The sequence below is a fragment of the Prenolepis imparis genome, unplaced genomic scaffold (assembly GCF_030444845.1).
Source record: "Prenolepis imparis isolate NDT839.2.m4 unplaced genomic scaffold, iyPreImpa1.0 SCAF_4, whole genome shotgun sequence".
Taxonomy (NCBI): domain Eukaryota; kingdom Metazoa; phylum Arthropoda; class Insecta; order Hymenoptera; family Formicidae; genus Prenolepis; species Prenolepis imparis.
The window spans coordinates 3466640-3485082 of NW_028141162.1; the positions used below are offsets into that span (position 1 = coordinate 3466640).

General features: G+C 41.6%; 2 protein-coding genes across 3 annotated transcripts; both read left to right on the top strand.

The window, feature by feature from the left end:
• The first annotated feature begins 18 nt into the window (after window positions 1-18).
• Window positions 19-5905, top strand: Aux (cyclin-G-associated kinase). Its single transcript, XM_083036620.1, has 7 exons — window positions 19-231; window positions 995-1056; window positions 1167-1752; window positions 2372-3183; window positions 3271-3996; window positions 4101-5258; window positions 5497-5905. The coding sequence occupies exons 1-7, from the start codon at window positions 105-107 to the stop codon at window positions 5602-5604; spliced, it is 3579 nt and encodes a 1192-aa protein (XP_082892746.1). The 5' UTR covers window positions 19-104; the 3' UTR covers window positions 5605-5905.
• Window positions 5906-6631: 726 nt separating this feature from the next.
• On the top strand, window positions 6632-17942 carry LOC145934771 (uncharacterized). 2 transcript variants are annotated; one of them, XM_083035510.1, is made up of 8 exons: window positions 6632-7651; window positions 8009-8557; window positions 8656-9686; window positions 9761-10634; window positions 10960-11309; window positions 11755-12121; window positions 12325-12395; window positions 12549-17942. In XM_083035510.1, exons 2-8 carry the CDS (start codon window positions 8096-8098, stop codon window positions 13549-13551), a joined length of 4158 nt encoding a protein of 1385 aa, XP_082891636.1. In that variant the 5' UTR covers window positions 6632-7651; window positions 8009-8095; the 3' UTR covers window positions 13552-17942. The 2 variants fall into 2 exon arrangements, with proteins under 2 accessions (XP_082891636.1, XP_082891635.1); XM_083035509.1 differs by having other exon boundaries at window positions 6632-7436.
• The last annotated feature ends 501 nt before the right edge of the window (window positions 17943-18443 follow it).

Here is an 18443-nt window from a genome sequence, read left to right on the forward strand (position 1 = left end):
TCATCGCGCCAATATGGCCGGCCAGTATCGGCTGTCTGCAACGCGACAGTAGTGAAAGCGAGCTGTCCGGGAGGTGCTCACACTGGAGGTAGGTCCGGGGAAATATGTCGGACTATCTAAGGTCCGCGCTCGGGTACCTGAACGGCGGCACCGGCGGCGGCAACGAGTACGTCGGCCAGACGTTGGACATCAACAATGTGAAGCTGCGGGTGACGCGACTGATCGCCGAGGGTGAGTCTATATCTCCGGCTGCTTCAAAATCGCCCGTCAAATCTCGGCACCTCCTACCGCGATTAAAACCGATAAGGTCAGATCGCGGAGGAGTCGAGCTCGCACTCGTTTTCAGCGTAAAAATGACATCGCCGAGAGAACAGGGGGAAAAAAAAAAAAATAGATCTCGAGAGTCCGAGACTCTCGCCCGACATCTGTCTTCTGTCATGTGTCAAACGTGTGTTTTGACACGCGACCCGAGCATGCTGAATTATTCTGACGTTGAGGCTCATGTTTTTTTTTTATCTTTGTCCTCTTCTGTCATATATATCAGTCATATGTATCAAGTCTTCCTTTAGATCTTGTACTGTCAGATTATATATACATATATATATATATATATATATATATATATATATATACATATATGTATATATATATAAATTATATGATCAATATTAATGTAAATTTATTCACTCCAAATGAGGAAATTAGACTTACTGGATTTATATATGTATAAAAGAATCTTCTCAAGTTATCAGAGGTATTTATCTTTCTGTGTTTAACATAGCTAAAACAATTATAAATATAACATTTATAGAAATATTCAGCTGGAATTACTTTCTAAAATAAAGAAACATTGTGTAATCATACATATTGTTGCATAATATGTAGCATTTATCTATGCACATGATAGCAACATGAGAAATATATATAGTTGTTATAATCAAATATGTATCATTATTAACATTTAGATAATTTGTGGCAAACATCGTATCAACAGGTGGATGGGCTCTGGTGTTTGCAGTAGAAGACGTTGCTACAGGAAAAGAATATGCGCTTAAGGTAAGTAAACTGCTTCAGATCTTCCTCTTTGCATCTACTTCAAATCCTTTTCTTTACCTGGAATGTATTGTATTATTTAATAATAATAAAATTGTTGTTGTCTGTGATAGAGACTTATTGCTGTCGACGAGGATGCGAACAAAAGTATTATAAGAGAAATAGAAACACTGAAGAGACTGTCGGGTCATCCAAATATTATTCAGTTCTTATATGCTCAACGGCTGGAACGGGAGGATCGTAAGGGTTACGAGTATCTGGTCGTCACCGAATTATGTCCCGGCGGTACCATAGCGGATATACTCAGAAACGTGTCTACAAATACGTTGACTCTCGCCCAGGTATGCAAGATAGCCTATCAAGCAACACGAGCAGTGCATCACATGCATAGCCAGCAACCGGAACCCTTCATACATCGTGACATTAAGCTGGAAAACTTTCTACTCGGAAGAGACGGCCTTGTGAAACTATGCGACTTTGGTAGCGCGACGACTCAACAAATATTACCGGATCCATCATGGAACGCTCAAAAACGGACCGCGCTGGAGGATCAAATGGCCAAGTATACAACCCCCATGTATCGCGCCCCGGAGATTATGGATACATGGAACAATGAACCTATAGGGCCTCCAGTGGATTGTTGGGCTTTAGGATGTATATTATATTCTTTGATTACATTGCGGCATCCATTCCCCGAAGGTAAGACAAGTGCAATATGTAATTATAATATAATGTATTAATATGACAAGTGTTAAATGTAAATCAATAGAATTTGGAGAATTGAATAATGGACACGAAAATATAAGAGAGAGAGTCACTAAAAATACTTAAATATATCTCCTGGGAGATTTATTTAAAAATATATAATTATTTAAAGCTTGTTAATGAAAATATATTGTAGTTGAAATTAAGATTAATCATTTAGTTTAATGATGAATTATTCAGAAATTTAAATATAAACGAAATAATTTATAAGAGATCAAATTATTTAATTTATATTAAATATAATATTTTAGAAATATTTACAGAATTTTTTCAGGATTTCGTATCCGTAAGTTTAAAGAGATATTTAGATTCTTCTTTCTGATGAACTTTATTTTATGTATAAAAATTTATCATTTTCTTTTTATTGTTAATTTATAATTATATTAATATCAAAAATGTATTTTGAAAGAAATAAAAAGACATTTTATTAATGTATTATTAAAAATGCATTCTTTCAACATTTATGCAAACTTTAATACATATTTCAATATTATTAAAATAATAGATTCTCTCACTTTCTCTATCTCTCTAAAACACTCTTCTTATCCTGCAGGTAACAAGCTAGCAATCGTGAATGGCAAATATCCACCGTTGCCGCCTAATCCACGGTACGCGTGTCTGCATGACCTGGTGAAAGGATGTCTGCAAGTCTCGCCCATACAAAGGTCGACAACCGCGCAACTCCTGGAACGTCTGGCAGCGATTGCTGAGTCGAATGACTTTGATCTTAGAGAACCGCCACGAATCGAAGTCGCGGTTAGACCGTCACCGCCCCCGCGTCCGACGCCGCCGCCGCCGCCGCCAGCGGCGACGTCATCGAATATGCCTACACCACCTCCTCGTCCCACTCAACCAGTAACGATGCCACCACCGAGACCGGCACCCGTGCAAACAGTGGTGTCCAAAGTCCCGGTAACTCAAGCTACAACGGGCCTATTCAATTCGCTAAGAGGCGGCGCCGGTAGCATCTTGCGCAACCTGAAGGATACCTCGAGCAAGGTGATGCAAACCGTTCAGCAGAGCATGGCCAGAACAGAGCTAGATGCGAGTTATCTGACGTCACGCATACTCGTTATGCCGTATCCGGTCGATGGGATCGAGTCCGCCTATCGTGCCAATCATGTGGAGGATGTGAGGGCCTTTCTCCAGACTAGACATCCACCACCCGCTAAGATTCAGCTATACAATCTGTCCCGCGGTCGGCCGAACGTCACGAGGCTTCCCGGCAGACACATTGATTGCTCGTTTGCCTTTGCTACGCCGGAATCGAACGCGCCTATGCTGTTTGCTCTGTACCAGATCTGTCAAGATATCTATCAGTATTTGAGCGCCGACTTCAATCACGTGGTGGTGCTGTATTGTACCGTGAGTACAATCGCGATTACTGAAGCGCATAATCTGAAGCGCTCTCGCCCGCAAAACAATTCCGGTTCACAATTGATCTTTCTTTAGGATGGATATCGAGCGAGCGCCACGGTAGCGTGCACTCTGCTGGTTCACTGCAGAGTCCTGACCACAGCCGAGGAGGCTATCGCCTTATTCACGACGCGACGTTGCCAGCCGCCGCACTTGCAGCCTTCAGAATCGCGCAGTATTAATTACATGAGTTTATTGAGCAGCGGCCGGCTACCGCACACCAAGCCCTTGGTCTTCCGATCCGTCGTCATACAACCGGTACCATTGTTCACTAGAGCGAGGGATGGTTGCCGGGCTTACATAGAGATCTACAGCAATGGCGCGTTGGTTTTCACGACGAAGAAGGCCATCTATGAAGAGATGAAGCTGTTTGGGATGATGGAGGGCAAGGTCTGTTTGATCTTAGGAGACGCGGCCGTGCGCGGTGACGTCACTATAGTGATACATCATGCCAGGCAACAACTCGGCCGGGTGATCGGCATCAAAATCGCCTCGCTGCACTTCCATACCGGTTACGTACCCATCACCGAGAGCGCCTTGACATTTGAGAAGCACGACCTGGATGATGCGCCTGAGATCGGTGGCAAGTTCCGCGTCGTGCTGAACATCATGATAGGTGAGGAAAATTCGAAGCTATCGAGAGTGCCGGCGCCGTGGGAGGCTGAAACGTCTGTCAACCTCGTCCCAGATCCGCTGTTCGGCTCGACGCTAGAGATGGAGGAGACTCTAGAAAACTTTAGGACCGCTCCTCGCTCGGAAGAGGTAGAATGCTTTGATCGGATGTATAATAATTATTATATTTATAACTCTCTTAATATATTAAGTGGAAAAATCAATAATAATTAATTATGCTGGGATTATTGCAGACTCACAAGGCACCATCGAACGAAACCAATATGGTTTCGCAACAGGAAGCGATACCTCTACAGCCGGAAAATCCAAAAGAGGAGGAGACGAGCGCAAACGAAGAGAGTAACTTTCAGGAGGCTGATTTGCTGAATCTTGGCATGCCGGACAATACTAATAGTACCTCATCAAATACTCCCGCCAGCACGGCGGCAAATCCAGGTTTAGATATCTTCTCTAGCTCTAGTCAGAACGAAAGCGATCTCTTAGGCGGTTTCGGCATGTCGGCGCCACAGACCGAGGCTGTCAATCCTCCCTTAATTAACAATAGCGCCTCAGCTGATTTATTGTTCGGACACGGTGACTCCGCGACGAGGAACAACAAAACCGCTAACAACAATAATCTGAATATGAACGATCTATTATTCGGACAAAGTCAAACAACGTCAAGTAATGTCAAGCAACAGATCAACGACATGCTGTTCGATCCGCTGGGTGGAAATTCCGCGAGCAATCTTCTCGACGACCTCGCGGCGGATTCTACCGCAAGGTCAAATTCTGCCAAAAGTTCGAATGCCGAGGAGAACTTGCCGCGAAATGCCAGCGTGCCGAATTTTGCCGCTCAAGTCAATAAAGATCCGTTCGCCAATCTGGCCGGATCGTTGGGAGCAGGTCTCGCTGGCAGTTGGAACGGTACGCCGAGGAACTCGACCCCTCAATCAGCGAGTCCGGCACCAGCAAGCACGCCGATTCATTCCAGTCCGAACACGGTGCACAGATCTAATGCGGCGACCAACGATAATAACGCAAACAGCGGTACTACGGACACGTTTGGCGGTAAAGCGAAGGAGAAGACGAGCGGCGACGCGTTCGAGGATCTCCTTGGCAGTCAGGGATACAATTTCTTCAGTTCGCGCAAAGCCGACAAGGATAGTCCGAAGACAATAAATCAGATGCGGAAGGTGGAAGCGGCCAAGACGATGGATCCTGATAGGTTGAAGATAGCCGAGTGGACGGAGGGCAAGAAAGGAAATCTACGAGCTTTGCTTTGCACGCTGCATACTGTCCTGTGGCCAGAAGCTGACAGATGGCAACGTTGCGAAATGCATCAATTGGTCTCAGCCGCGGATGTCAAGAAGGCGTACAGGAAAGCCTGTTTGGCTGTGCATCCGGATAAGGTACTTGAATTATATGAATATTATGCTTTTCTTTTTATCGCACAATCGTCTTTCCTTAAATCACTTGTAAAAATATTAATATCTCTCTGTTAAATTAACACACTGCAATAAAATAAAATATTGCATCAATATAATTAGACATATTGTAAATATTAATTTTGCTGTTTAAACGAACCTAACAAATGTAGTTTTTAAATTAAGAGAAGAAATTTATTGCAAATCAATATCTCTGTTACAGCAAGCCGGCACGGCGAATGAGAATATAGCAAAGTTAATTTTTATGGAGCTGAACAACGCGTGGAGTACATTCGAGAATGACGCGTCGCAACAAAATCTATTTAGCTAATTTTAATGACCGTTATCTGTTATCGAGTGAACCTGTTTCTGTAATTAATTAATTTAGTTCCTAGCGGAAGGGGAGCTAAGAGCGGGCGGGGATCTTATCCGTGAGATAAGATATCCGCGTAACTGCATTCCGACTACGTTATTTTAGCTGTAGAGAGCGAGAGAGAAAGAGAGAGTGCGTGAGAGAGAGAGAGAGAGAGAGAGAGAGAGAGAGAGAGAGAGAGAGAGAGAGAGAGAGAGAGAGAGAGAAAGAGAGAAAGAAAAGAAAGAGAGACAAGATGCAAAAAAAAAAAAGAGAAAAAGGCGATAGAGCAAGATTGGCGAAGCGATGCTTCGAGATACGTCTCCTTATTGTTTCAACGCCTTGTGAACCTATTTAAAAACCTCAATTATGACAGTATGACGTAATATATATGTATATAATGCAAATGTACATTAAAAAGAAGATCCCAAATATACGAAGCTATTTTCCGGCCGAAAGAAAGCTTTGTAAACTGTTGTCTATCATAGATATAAAAATTTGAAAATTTCTGTAGAAGTATTCTGTTACATTCACAATATTTATTATTATCTGATCGGTTATGAAAAAGATTGTGGAATATACGAATAGTATCGTAGATATTATAATATGTCTTTTCTTATTATATATGAAACATTAATATAATTATTGCTTTTTTTTATAATTTAAAACACAGAATACTGCTACTAGAAAATGCTCCCTGATTTTGGAGATTTTAACTTTGAGATTTTAGAAGAGAAATAGCTTTTATTTTAGTACATATCGAATATATATAAAGATTAATTTAACAGCATGAAATATAAATACAAAAAAGTAAAAATAATGTAAATCAATTAGATTCGATTTAAATTATTTCTTCTTTAATATAATTATACAGTGTCCTCTAAAATATTCGGTTTTGATTTTAACAGAGATATTTTTTGATAAGTTTAAAGTAAAATTTTGAGGAAGATTATTATTTACAAACTTTCGAATCAGCATTAAATATCTTAATTAAATTTCGAATCAAATTCAAAAGTTCAGCTTGTAAAGATTTTATTTTTGTTATATATATAATATTTCTGAATATATAAGAAATAATTTAAAGAGTCGATTAGAAATTTATTCGAATATCATTAAAAGATAAAAGATTTGAATTTGCTTTTGTATGTTGCCGCTTCTCAAAAAAATTCATATACATTATTATATCATCAATCTCTTAAGTTCAACGCGAAAGCTATTATATTCCTTTTATTTATTTCAGTCAAGAAAAAGAAATCGGATTGTGTCCCGAGAGCGCGCGCAAACGAAATCAGGTCACGGCTTCCGGGACACCCCGTGTATTAGGAGGAGCTCAAGAAATACGTTCTTTTTTAATTCATAGAACGCTGCGAGGGACATTTATAACGGGCGTCAGCAAAATTCGCGAGTGTTGGTGGAGCATTGTCGAAGAGCCACAGCCACCGATACATACACACACCTATGTAAAGGGAAACAGGCGCAATACACGCGAGGATGCCACGAGCGCGCTCGTGTGGACCACAGGGTACCACAGGGGTGAAATTTAAAGGGAGGGGCTGCTCGCGAAAATGGCTGTTACGCACGGGGTAGGTTGTCCGGGGGTGGGCGAGTAAGTCGGGGTGGCTCTCCATCGCTCCGCTGTCCTCCGCGTCGAGCGCCGACACAATTGACCGACTGCCTCGCGACGATCGACACGGGTTTATCCGTCTACGATCGACATCAGCTATTATGCGGCGACGGCCAAAAAGCGATCCCTGCTCTGCTCTTCTTGAACCCCCACCAGACGCGCGACCTTCCATCCCTTCCGTCAAGAGGTAAGGTCGTCTCTGTTTTGTGCAAACTCCCGAAACGAGTCCGGATTATACCCGTTTTATGTGAATATGTGATCGGGATCTCTTCGCCCCGAAGTGTGTGCGAAATGTGCCTGTTCCTCCTCTCGCCCTCCAAGGGAGTTATTTTGACACTTGCGAAAAATTCAATGAAATAGAGATGTAACATCGTCCCTGGTGGATGAACTATATTTCTCTCGGTAACGTAACGTAACAATATTCTATAATTGTGTATTGCTATTAAAAAAAAGAGAGGAAATTTAGTAAATATTAATCGTTAATGAAAGTTATTATCGCGCGATGACTTTAAGTTTCTTTCAGAATACATATATAAAGCACATTATATATTTGTATATATATATATATTTGTATATATATATATATATATATATATATATATATATTTATGACAGCGAATATGTGATAAAAAAATTTTCAAAAAATGTGACTTAGAAATAACTTGAAATAAAAAAATATACACATAATAATGTTAACGAGATGCTAACAAATATATATTGATAATAGTTTATCTGTCATAATGTATATATTGCTTTCAGATTAGGCCCACGCTTCGGCAATGTACGTCAAAAAAGCTAAATAGAAAAAAAGAGGACGGGGAGAATAAATAAGGAAAACCGAGGAAGATGCCTGGCTCCTATTCGGGAGTGGTGATCCTCCTCTTATTAGGGGTTTCTGTGTCGGTGTCTAGCACTGCGGACGCCGCGAAATCTCTGAGAGCAGAGAAGGCCAGGCTAAGATCGGCTTACGCATCATCGTGGCGGATAGTGGTATGTTTAACTCAGCCTCAGACTCCTTTCAAGACAGACGTACAGAGAGCATGGGAAGAAGCGAGACTGGAGACCATGTTCTATCACGCGGACATGGATGTGTCGTATATAGAAGCAAGAATGACACCCATGACGGATTCCTTGTCGTATCCCTTGTCACTGTTAAACAAATTTTGTACAGACATCGAAGGCGGAAAGACAGTATTAAGCCTTATTATAGGGGGAGGATCGGCAGCCAGATTTCTTGTCACGGCTGCTGCCGCCCTGAACCTTCCAGCTCTATGGTTGCCGTTTACGCACAAAGATTTTCTTCGCCAGGTACACCTTTTATGTTCATCACGTTTACGAAATTTAGAATTATACAGTTAGAGCTAATAAAAAAATGCTAATAAAAAAATATGACTTCTCGTTTACAGGGAAATCTTGGTCGGTTTGAGAACCGCATAGGCTCGAGTCCGAAAGAGATCGGAGCAGCGGCTGCCGCCCTGATGCATCGAGCTAATTGGCACGCGTTCACCCTCCTCATCGACACCACCCTGTTGCCTGTAACTCATCTGCTACGAACGAACCAGTCGTCGTTGACGCCTCGCGCGATCATACATCTGCCGACGAACGACAGAACTCTGAGATTGAGATTGAGACGGGTGGCCGAGGAGGGCGGCAGCGGCGGGGTCATCGTGATGGCATGCGATCTAAATAATGCCCGCAAGATCCTCGGAGCGGCCGGCAAATTCGAGATGCTTTCGGGCAGATTCCTGTGGCTGTGGCTGGATCTTAAGGCGGAGCTACGACCGAACGAGCCCAACGTCATCAGCTCGATCTTTCACGGCACGCGCACTGCTGCTGCTGCTGCAGCTTCGACGAACGAAAACTTACCGCTGCTGGAGCGAACGATAAATCTCGCGTCCAAGAACGAGGAGCGGCCGCCGCCGCTGATGAGTTCGTTGCCGAGTTTAGCCAACGACATACATCGGCTGCAGGAGTACAGATGGCGGAGTGAAAAGATCGTCACCAAACGGGAGGACAGAGGCTTCAATTTCGACGACGAGGAAGACGTGAGGCTCGCGAGCGACAGGGAACTCAATTCCAAGAACTTTATGCCAGTCGGCATGCTCGCACTCAGACCGTCCGGCATTAAGATCATGGGCGGCGATACCATACTGTCCAGAATGCTGAGAGAGGCCTCGCAGGCGTTGGACGAAACCTTTCAGGAGACGAAGCAGAGATTGAGCCGTATGCGCGAGCCGCAGGTCAGGGAACACTTTGTCCCGGAATGTTATCCGGATCGTAACGCCAAATTCATGACGAGCGACGCGAGGGAGAACGTTTCCGCGATTCTGACGAGAAAATTGAGGAGATCTATGAGACAAATCTCCAAGGACAAGGCGGAGTTCCAGTTGCTGAACTTGCAGGCCATCAGGTTTCCTGGGAATAAGACTCAATTAAGGTTTAACTCACTTTAAATATTTCGATCTGTCACGCTCGAAGGCGGGATAATTAATCTCATCAATTGTTTAACAGGTGGACCAAAGTCGGCACCATCAAGGGAGGTAGGGAGGTTCGTCTGGATACCATAATCTGGCCAGGTGGCGGCATCGTACCGGCATACCTCGAACAGGGCGGCGAGAAGATCGGAATGCCGATTTATCGCATCGTAACCGCGGTGGCGTCGCCCTTCACTATGGTCACGAGTCTACATGAAGGTTTCTGCTTGCGCGGTCTCACTTGCCAGCAGGGTAACGCCATCATGTGCTGCTACGGGTTGAGCATGGACCTGCTCAAGGTGGTTGCGCGCGAGTTAGGCTTCCGCTTTAATCTTTACCTGGCGGAGGACGGACTGTTTGGCAAACGAAACAGCCCTAGGAATAGCGGCACGTGGAGCGGCGTGATGGGCGAGCTGGTGTCTGGCCGGGCGCAGATGGCGTTCGCGCCCTTAAGCGTGTCCACTCATCGCGCCGAAGTGGTAGACTTCACCACGCCATACTACTTCAGCGGCGTGAGCTTTCTCACGGCGCCGAAACTCCGCTCCGAGATACCGCTGTTTGCGTTCCTGTTCCCGTTTAGCACGGCGCTGTGGATCGCTGTGTTCACATCTCTCAACTTTACCGCGATCGCCGTGGCGCTCTACGAATGGTTCAGCCCGTTCGGCCTGAATCCCTGGGGCAGACAGCGCAGCAAGAACTTCTCCATCGCCTCCGCGCTCTGGGTGATGTGGGGTCTCCTATGCGGTCATCTCGTGGCCTTTAAAGCACCGAAATCCTGGCCTAACAAGTTCCTCATCAATATCTGGGGCGGCTTCTCCGTTATCTTCGTGGCGTCGTACACAGCCAATATTGCCGCTCTTATCGCTGGTCTGTTTTTTCACTCTGGAGTGAGCAATTATCACGATAAAAGTGTAAGTATCTCCGTTTTTTTATATCGGTAAATTAATTATTTGTTCAAAGGTGCTGTAAATAATAAAAAGAATAGAAAAGTATTTTTATTAGATATTAGATTCTTTCTTTTTTATCTTAATTGTGTTTACTGCTCATTAATGATTTTTTACGTTAATTATGTCAAATTAATTATTTAAAATATTGAATTCAATAAAATGTCAATATTAATTAACATTTTTATAGAAGAAATAGCTTCGAATAGAATAAAGAAAATACGTATTTTTTTTTCTAGCATATATAACTTTCAATAATAGATGTAAAGTAAAACTTATGTATATTTTGCAGCTATTATCGCAGAGAGTTGCTGCGCCAAGAGCGTCCGCGGCCGAATACTACGTGCAAAGAGCGAATCCGCAATTATGGAATCATATGTCTCGATATTCCTTGTCGGACGTTGCTGAAGGAGTCGAAAGATTAAGAAACGGCACTCTGGACATCCTGATCGCGGACACGCCAATCTTGGATTACTATCGCGCGACCGACGATGGTTGCCGTTTGCAAAAGATCGGCGACACCATCAATGAAGACACTTATGCGATCGCGCTCACGAAGGGACATCCTTTAAAGGAAACCATATCTAAAGTCATAGCGAATTACACGAGCAACGGGTTGCTCGACATTCTACAGGAGAAATGGTGAGCGATGCGCGAAAATAAACGCAAAAATTGAATAATCGATAATCGGCTCGCGGACAAACTTTCTTTTTATTTCTGCGATAACGAGAGCGTAATAATTACGTTAGACTAAAATACATTAAGTGGTAAATAAAGTCTTTTGCGCAGAGTATACGGACTGTCCGAGAAAATATGCGCGCAAAAATTTTCTTTTACCTAAGTTTAATTAATTTTCTATTCCAGCGCAACTTCTAAAAAGATTTCTTATATACGTATAAAATCAATCATTTATTCAAAAATTTTTACATACGCGCACATATATAATATATATTAAATATTATATATTATATACATATATAAAATTATTTACTCACATTATATCAATAAGGAATCATCAACTAAGGAATATCACTAAAAAAGGTATTACAATCTAGATGACAAATACCTTAAAACGAGCTAATTTCAGGTACGGTGGTCTGCCATGTCTCGGAGGTCGACAAGGAATAGAGCTAGAGTCTGACTCTGGTGGTCAACCCAGGCCTCTGGGGGTAGCGTCCGTGGCCGGAGTGTTTTGCTTGCTTGGGATGGGCGTGGTGCTCGGTACCATCATATTGGCAGGAGAACATCTGTTCTACAAGTACACGTTGCCGCGACTGCGACACAGACCGGAAGATTCCATCTGGCGCAGCCGTAATGTGATGTTCTTCTCGCAGAAGCTGTACAGGTTCATCAATTGCGTGGAATTGGTCTCACCGCATCACGCCGCCCGGGAATTGGTGCACACGGTGCGACAAGGCCAAATCGCATCGCTTTTCCAGAAAAGCGTCAAACGAGTGCGTGTCATTGAATTTTTTAAGTTACCACACTAACGAATTCGTGAATATAAGTCTTGATAATAGTAAAGAAATCTACATTTATTATTTCTGAAATAATTGAATTTTTAGACAAAAAAAGTTGTCGAAAATATATGTTCACGAAGTTACGGACAGTACGTTTTATTTAATCTCTAAATATTAACAATCTTTCCATGTTCCAGAAGGAACATGAACAACGTCGCAGACGTAAAAGCAAAGCGCAATTTTTCGAAATGATCCAAGAAATCCGAAGGTAAGGGAATATTATTATCAGAATTATTTTTCTTTATACTTCTAATTTCAATGTCTCATTATCTACATTCTTTTTCAGTATATTTTCATAATTAATCACATCAAAATAGAAGAGTGAGGAATTAGTGAGTATTTAATTATTCTAATCTTTCAGAGTTCAACAAGAAGAGAAAATCGAGACGGTACCCGAAGAACCTGCAGAAGCTGCGAAGGAGAATGAGAAACTAGGGAAGGGTAGAGAGAGGAGTCGTAGCAAGAGTCCTCTAATGCCTCGGAGTCCCAAACGCTCGGAGAAGAGCAGGAGTTCGACCAACCTTTCGGCGTCTCGTCTCGGACTATCGCCGGTGAGTCTCGACGCGCCGATGAAGCCCTGCGAGTTCACGCTCAGCAGCACCAATCTGCGCGCGAGAAGTCCGCTGGAGACGGTCGGACGTAGATTGAGTCACGGCGACGGCGGTTCGCCGCCACCGCCTCTCGGCTCGCATTTCGGCGGCAGCGCTACGTTACGCCCGGTGGCACCTATCAGGAGTGACTCAACCAGCGGTGGCACGCCGACCGTCAGGCGCGACTCCGCCGCAGCAGGGGGAGGCGGTGGTGGTGCACCGACTCCGAGATACTCTCGCAGCCCCGCCAAGCGGGGCCAGTCCTTCCCGGTGTTCGCTACCCTGAGACCGCCGCACTCGGCAGGCTATCAGACGTCCAAGAGTCCGCTGTTGTCGCCGAACAGCGAACTCACGTCCGCCATCGGGAGAAAACTGTCGCGTGAATGGGGATCCGGGGATCTCTCTATTAGTCTTACCAGATCCTCGGAGGCTATAGGCGGTGGTAACGGTGGTGCTAGCGGTGGTGGTGGCAGTGGTAGAAGCGGTGGCGGTTCAACTTATACCCTGAATCAAGAGATGACGCTCTCCTTGAGTCGTTCCGGGGACGAAGGAAGAGCCCAGGAAGAAGCGCCTATCAAGAAGCCCATACGACGTGCTAGGAGCCACGAGAATCGCGACACCGGCAAACTGATGGTGGACCTGCCGTCGCCTAGATTGACTCAGCCGGTGGTGGGCGGCCGGTCGGTGAGTGAGCGAACGAAGAAGCAACTCGAGTCCGAGTTGAAGGCGATTTTAAGTGCCAGAGCCCATCACCGCGACTTGCATCCCCCTTGATAGGAGACTGCCCCTTATTAAGGAGAGAGTTCTCGAAAGAAGTTCGGCTTTGGATGATCGCTGAGCCTCTGAGGGGCTTTGATTTAAGCAATATCAGATTTATAGGTCAATTTGTAGAGGAATCCGACAGTTTCATCAAAAAAATTAAGAACTTAAATCAGAATCGCGAAAGAGGGTGGAGCACGGGAGAAATTTTCTGTGTAGAAAGGATAGAGTGTGATAGGGAGGGGAAAGGAAAGGAAATCTCTTTGATTGTTCATACGTTGTTACGTACATTAATAACATAGGATACGTCGATAAACAAAAGTGCTATAAACTTTAGTAGTGATGTCTTAAATAATTAACGAGATACACACGAGTACTAAGATATTTTCTTGTTGGCATTTTAACTCTACATTAACCGGCAGCCTGGGTGAGTCTCTCTCGATTGCTACGGTATCAGATATTGTACGCTACAGCGTTTCTCAACTCTGATTTTTGGCGATTCCGTCGCGATTCTTAGGTGCATAAAGTTCTCTTTCTGAAAATTAAATCGATTCTTAAAGTTGCTATTAAGGCATCTACTAGATCAGACCTGTTTAAGTTTCAAGCTCGAACGAGCTTCAGCCGCCTTTGTGCGCCGCCTTTAACTCTTAATGATAACAATCGATTGGCCATAGCAGCGCACGAATACAACGAACATACGCGTTTACGTGATAATTTCTGAATAGTCTTAGTATTTTTTTTTTTCCCCCCATTTCTCTTCCCTTTCCGTCTCGCTCGGCAGAGCGATAAAGCGGAAGCGCATTTTGCTCGCGAACAGAAACTCGGACAAGCCTGATACTATAGATATATTATCCCTTTCAGAGTGTAAATATCTCGAGAGACAGATTATATTGTTCCTTCATCTCGTTATAACGCGAATATTGTAAATAAAACGACAAAAAATACATATATATAGAGAGAGAGATTTCGCATAGATAAGATGCAAGATGGCGAAGATAATTATCTCGTGTTGAGAAACGCTGCTTTAACGAACTTCGTCGAATTGAACTGTATACTGCCATATTTAATAATTCCTGTGACTGCGGAAGGAGAGACTCGCTCGATGGACTCTCGGCGTAGAATGACCACTAATCGCGAGATAATATGCATTAATTATCTTACAATTATCGCGCCTGTCAAGGGAAAAGATTACACAAGTGAATGGAATTCTAATCGAGTCTATAATGTATTCGTATAACACACGGGTTATTCAATACGGGGGAGGAGGTCACAGAAATCCTCCTACATTTAAAATAAGAGAAAAAAAAATTTCGTAGCCACATATGTCGCGCGAATTCTTTCGCGTGACTTACTATTATTTCCTAAAGCAGTGCCAAAGATCAATATTACGCTATAACTCAAAATCTCTCCATCCTTTTGCTTTATCTTACACGAAGAGTGTATAATAATAGAACACAATTTTTAGCAAAATAAGATCGCGCCAGAAATCCGCGGTATTATTATATGATAATCTCTAATAAATAATCGTTCGTTTTTTCTGCGACTTGGTAAACTTCCGACCGTCTCGCTGGTTGGTGAATTACCGACTTCCGACGATTTTACTAGACTGATAGATGAAAATTCAATTCAGGAATTGTAAATGAAACATTATTGGAATTGAATAATTGTTACTGATCGATGTGCATGTCCCATTTTTGTCTATCGAATTCTTTCGAATCACTTCGATGAAGGAGGGGCGAACTCATACGTCTAATCTCACATTATTATTATTATTCAACTTAGATGGTAGAGCGTGAATGTGTATGGAACTAAATTTTAATTAATTACTAAAAAAAAGGAGGATTTATGAGCGAGGCCTTAGAGGAGTAGTCGTATCCGCCCAAAAATATACTTTACTTAACTAGTACTGTACTATACTGTACTCGAATATTTCACTACATTATATTACACGATAGTATAGTATATATATTAGACATTTAGTTTCACATATAGTTTCCTTAGTAGAAAATGCTATTGTATTCAGAGAACTTACAGACTAAAATCCCTCGAGTCCTTATAGTAGATAGATATATCTCCGTATGTGAAAATGTATGTGTGACTATTCACCGAGAATGGAGCGAGTATGCGACTAATTGCAGACGAGAACCGCCGTAGAGAACAGAGTCTATACACTTCGACACCGGTAGCTAGAAGAATGTCATTGTCTTTGTTAGTAATCGTGGTTATAGGTAGTTTCGAGAGAGAATTTATTCGGTTACGTATAGCGCGATTATGATATGCGCCTAGCTACGATCGATGAAAGTGTCCTGGATGAGCACTAGTCGTGCACCACTATATTTTTCGCATTTAGCGAAAAATTTGCCACACAGACACGCTAAATAATCATTTTGCTGCATCTCTCTCGTTCGCCTACGTAAAGTTCCCATAAACGCACTTCGGCTAACTTAAGCTAACTTAAAAAACTTCTTTCTCTTCTCTCACTTCTCTCTTTACCTTGTAAAATTATCTCTTTTTTGTGTAAATGTCACATCAATTAAGTACTGACTGGTTAAATTTTATCGCCGCTTTAAAAGCGCTCTAAAAAAGTAAGACAGATTTTTTTTTTCAGCAAACTATAGCGTTTAATCTGTGTACCGCAATTAATTCAGGAAGTGATCAAAATACAAACATAGGGGGCCAGTCTAGAGTCACCCGCGCCTAAAGAAATCAAAGATAGACTTATTGAAATTAATTTGTAAGCTGTAATTCTTTGTAATGTGTGGGTTCTACCGGCAATTTGGTTCAGTAGGATCTCTCCTTCTCTCTTTCTCTGTTTTCATTGCGTGTTCTATTTTCGCGAACGTCTCGAGAAAGTCTGGCATCCTTCGAGGATCCCCCTGTACATATGTGTCTTCTACTAGATACCTGAAGGAACACTATTGCACTGAATTAAAGGTCGAGCCCCCTACTTCTTTGTGCGCCAACAAGAGCCTGGGTTAATTACACGTTATATACATGCACGGAAAGATAAGAGCAAACTGCACTGGTCTCGTTGCCGCAAGCTTTGTGAGAAATTTCCGAAACGGTCTCAATAGATGCAATTATATTGAACAATATAATTATATTTATATTATACGATAGTGGTGAACACAACCGAGAATCATTTCAAATTTGCAGTACAATTTGGAGTGGTTCTAATTGTTATTTTTACGATTATTCGTTGACAAAAGGATATATGTATAGAGTTTGAAGAATTATTTTCAAGATATATATTTTAAAAAAGTATAAATATTTTTTTTTGTTCAATACAATTAGAAAATATTTTTTGAATTTTTTAAAACACCATCTCACATGTACATGTTACACAACATGCGCGTATTAAGCATGTATATATATCTGGAATTGCCGGCCTATACACGAGCAAGATTTCCTATTTTTTTACGAATCATGCATTTTTTTCGCGAGACTCTTGAGTTTTCAAGTGCGCGATATTCGATCGTGTGTAGTGCATTCGCTCTTCTCTTTCCATCACGATTCTCGACGCATTGTTTTCGACGACAATGCGAGGGAGAACACAAGTACAATTTAAATGTATTACCTGTGAAAAGAATTGCGAATTAGTATCGTCGAGAGTAATAGACGTAATAGAGGAGAGAACAAAAAAAAAGAAGAAACTTGCAAAAAACTTGTGAGAAGCAAACTGATACACCAATTAGTAAATGAGAATTCATTGTTTTGAGGAATGCATTATTGACAAATTGAATTATCAAATCACACAGTTTATGCCTCATCACGTCACTTGTCGCATTAATTAACGGCATCATATTAATTCATTCACTAACCGGCAATAAAATTATTCTACAAAGCACTGCCATAATTTGAACTGTTGTTACGTTGATTTTAAAATCCTGCCAAATAATACCACTATTTGATATTATATATCTAACAAAATTTTTATCCTGCTAAGTGATGAATTAATATGCAACTCTGTGCTGTTATCAAATATTTTTCTACAGGGATTGTATCAATTTATTTTTTTTTCGCAAAAATTAGTTCTATATCCGTGAATAACTCTTTATTATTTCTACATATATAACATATTTAGTTGCATAATTTTAATTATTATTTTATTGCAATTTTCAATTATTAATTTCAGAGAGGTACATATTTTTTTCTTGTTTATATTAATTTAAAAATTATTATAATGTTATTATATTAAAACAATTTTTTTATATCTATTAATAGTCTTACATAATTGTAGAATCACGCGATGCGAAAAATTAAAAAAAAAAGGTCTTATCGGGAGATCAGAGATACCGTCAAATATGCATCATTTTTAAAATATTTAAATTTTTATTTCGGCATGCGATATTCTTGATTTGTCACTTGATAAAAGCAGGCATCGGCTATAACATATAATATAACATAACATTAGAATTTTATGGAATAATTAAACGTAAGAATTAACATATGTATATATATAGATGAGCATGGCTTCTCAATTTGCAGATAATTGCAAATGAGTTACCGTGACGTTTTTTTTTTTTTTTTTTTCCCCTTCCACATAATCGCATACATATTTTGTGAACCGTGCAAAGTGACAATTAATTTAATTTTAATTTTCGAGCGGTTGCGCTGGACCGCACCAACTCATACTCGACTAATTGGTAATTAATAATGTTACAGCTTTGTACGCGCGAAAAAAAAACTGGCGCCGAAAAAATGTGGAAAGTAAGCAAAAATTTAGTTCCCGAATATACATATATAATATATATATGTATTAAAAAAGAAAAAAACTGAGAACGGAATGGTGTTCATCTCGCAATACGCGCGATCGAAACACTCTCATATATGACATTTATTATGCATTTATTTGTATAATCGATTGCGTAAACTGTGCGAGATACAAGTACGATTGCGCGTAATGT

Coding starts and splice junctions, on each gene's coding strand:
- LOC145934771 (XM_083035510.1), top strand. CDS start 8,096: ATGCCTGGCTCCTATTCGGGAGTGGTGATCCTCCTCTTATTAGGGGTT. Junction 8,558..8,655: donor ACAAAGATTTTCTTCGCCAG/GTACACCTTTTA, acceptor TCTCGTTTACAG/GGAAATCTTGGTCGGTTTGA. Junction 10,635..10,959: donor GCAATTATCACGATAAAAGT/GTAAGTATCTCC, acceptor TATATTTTGCAG/CTATTATCGCAGAGAGTTGC.
- Aux (XM_083036620.1), top strand. CDS start 105: ATGTCGGACTATCTAAGGTCCGCGCTCGGGTACCTGAACGGCGGCACC. Junction 1,057..1,166: donor GAAAAGAATATGCGCTTAAG/GTAAGTAAACTG, acceptor TGTCTGTGATAG/AGACTTATTGCTGTCGACGA. Junction 1,753..2,371: donor GCGGCATCCATTCCCCGAAG/GTAAGACAAGTG, acceptor CTTATCCTGCAG/GTAACAAGCTAGCAATCGTG.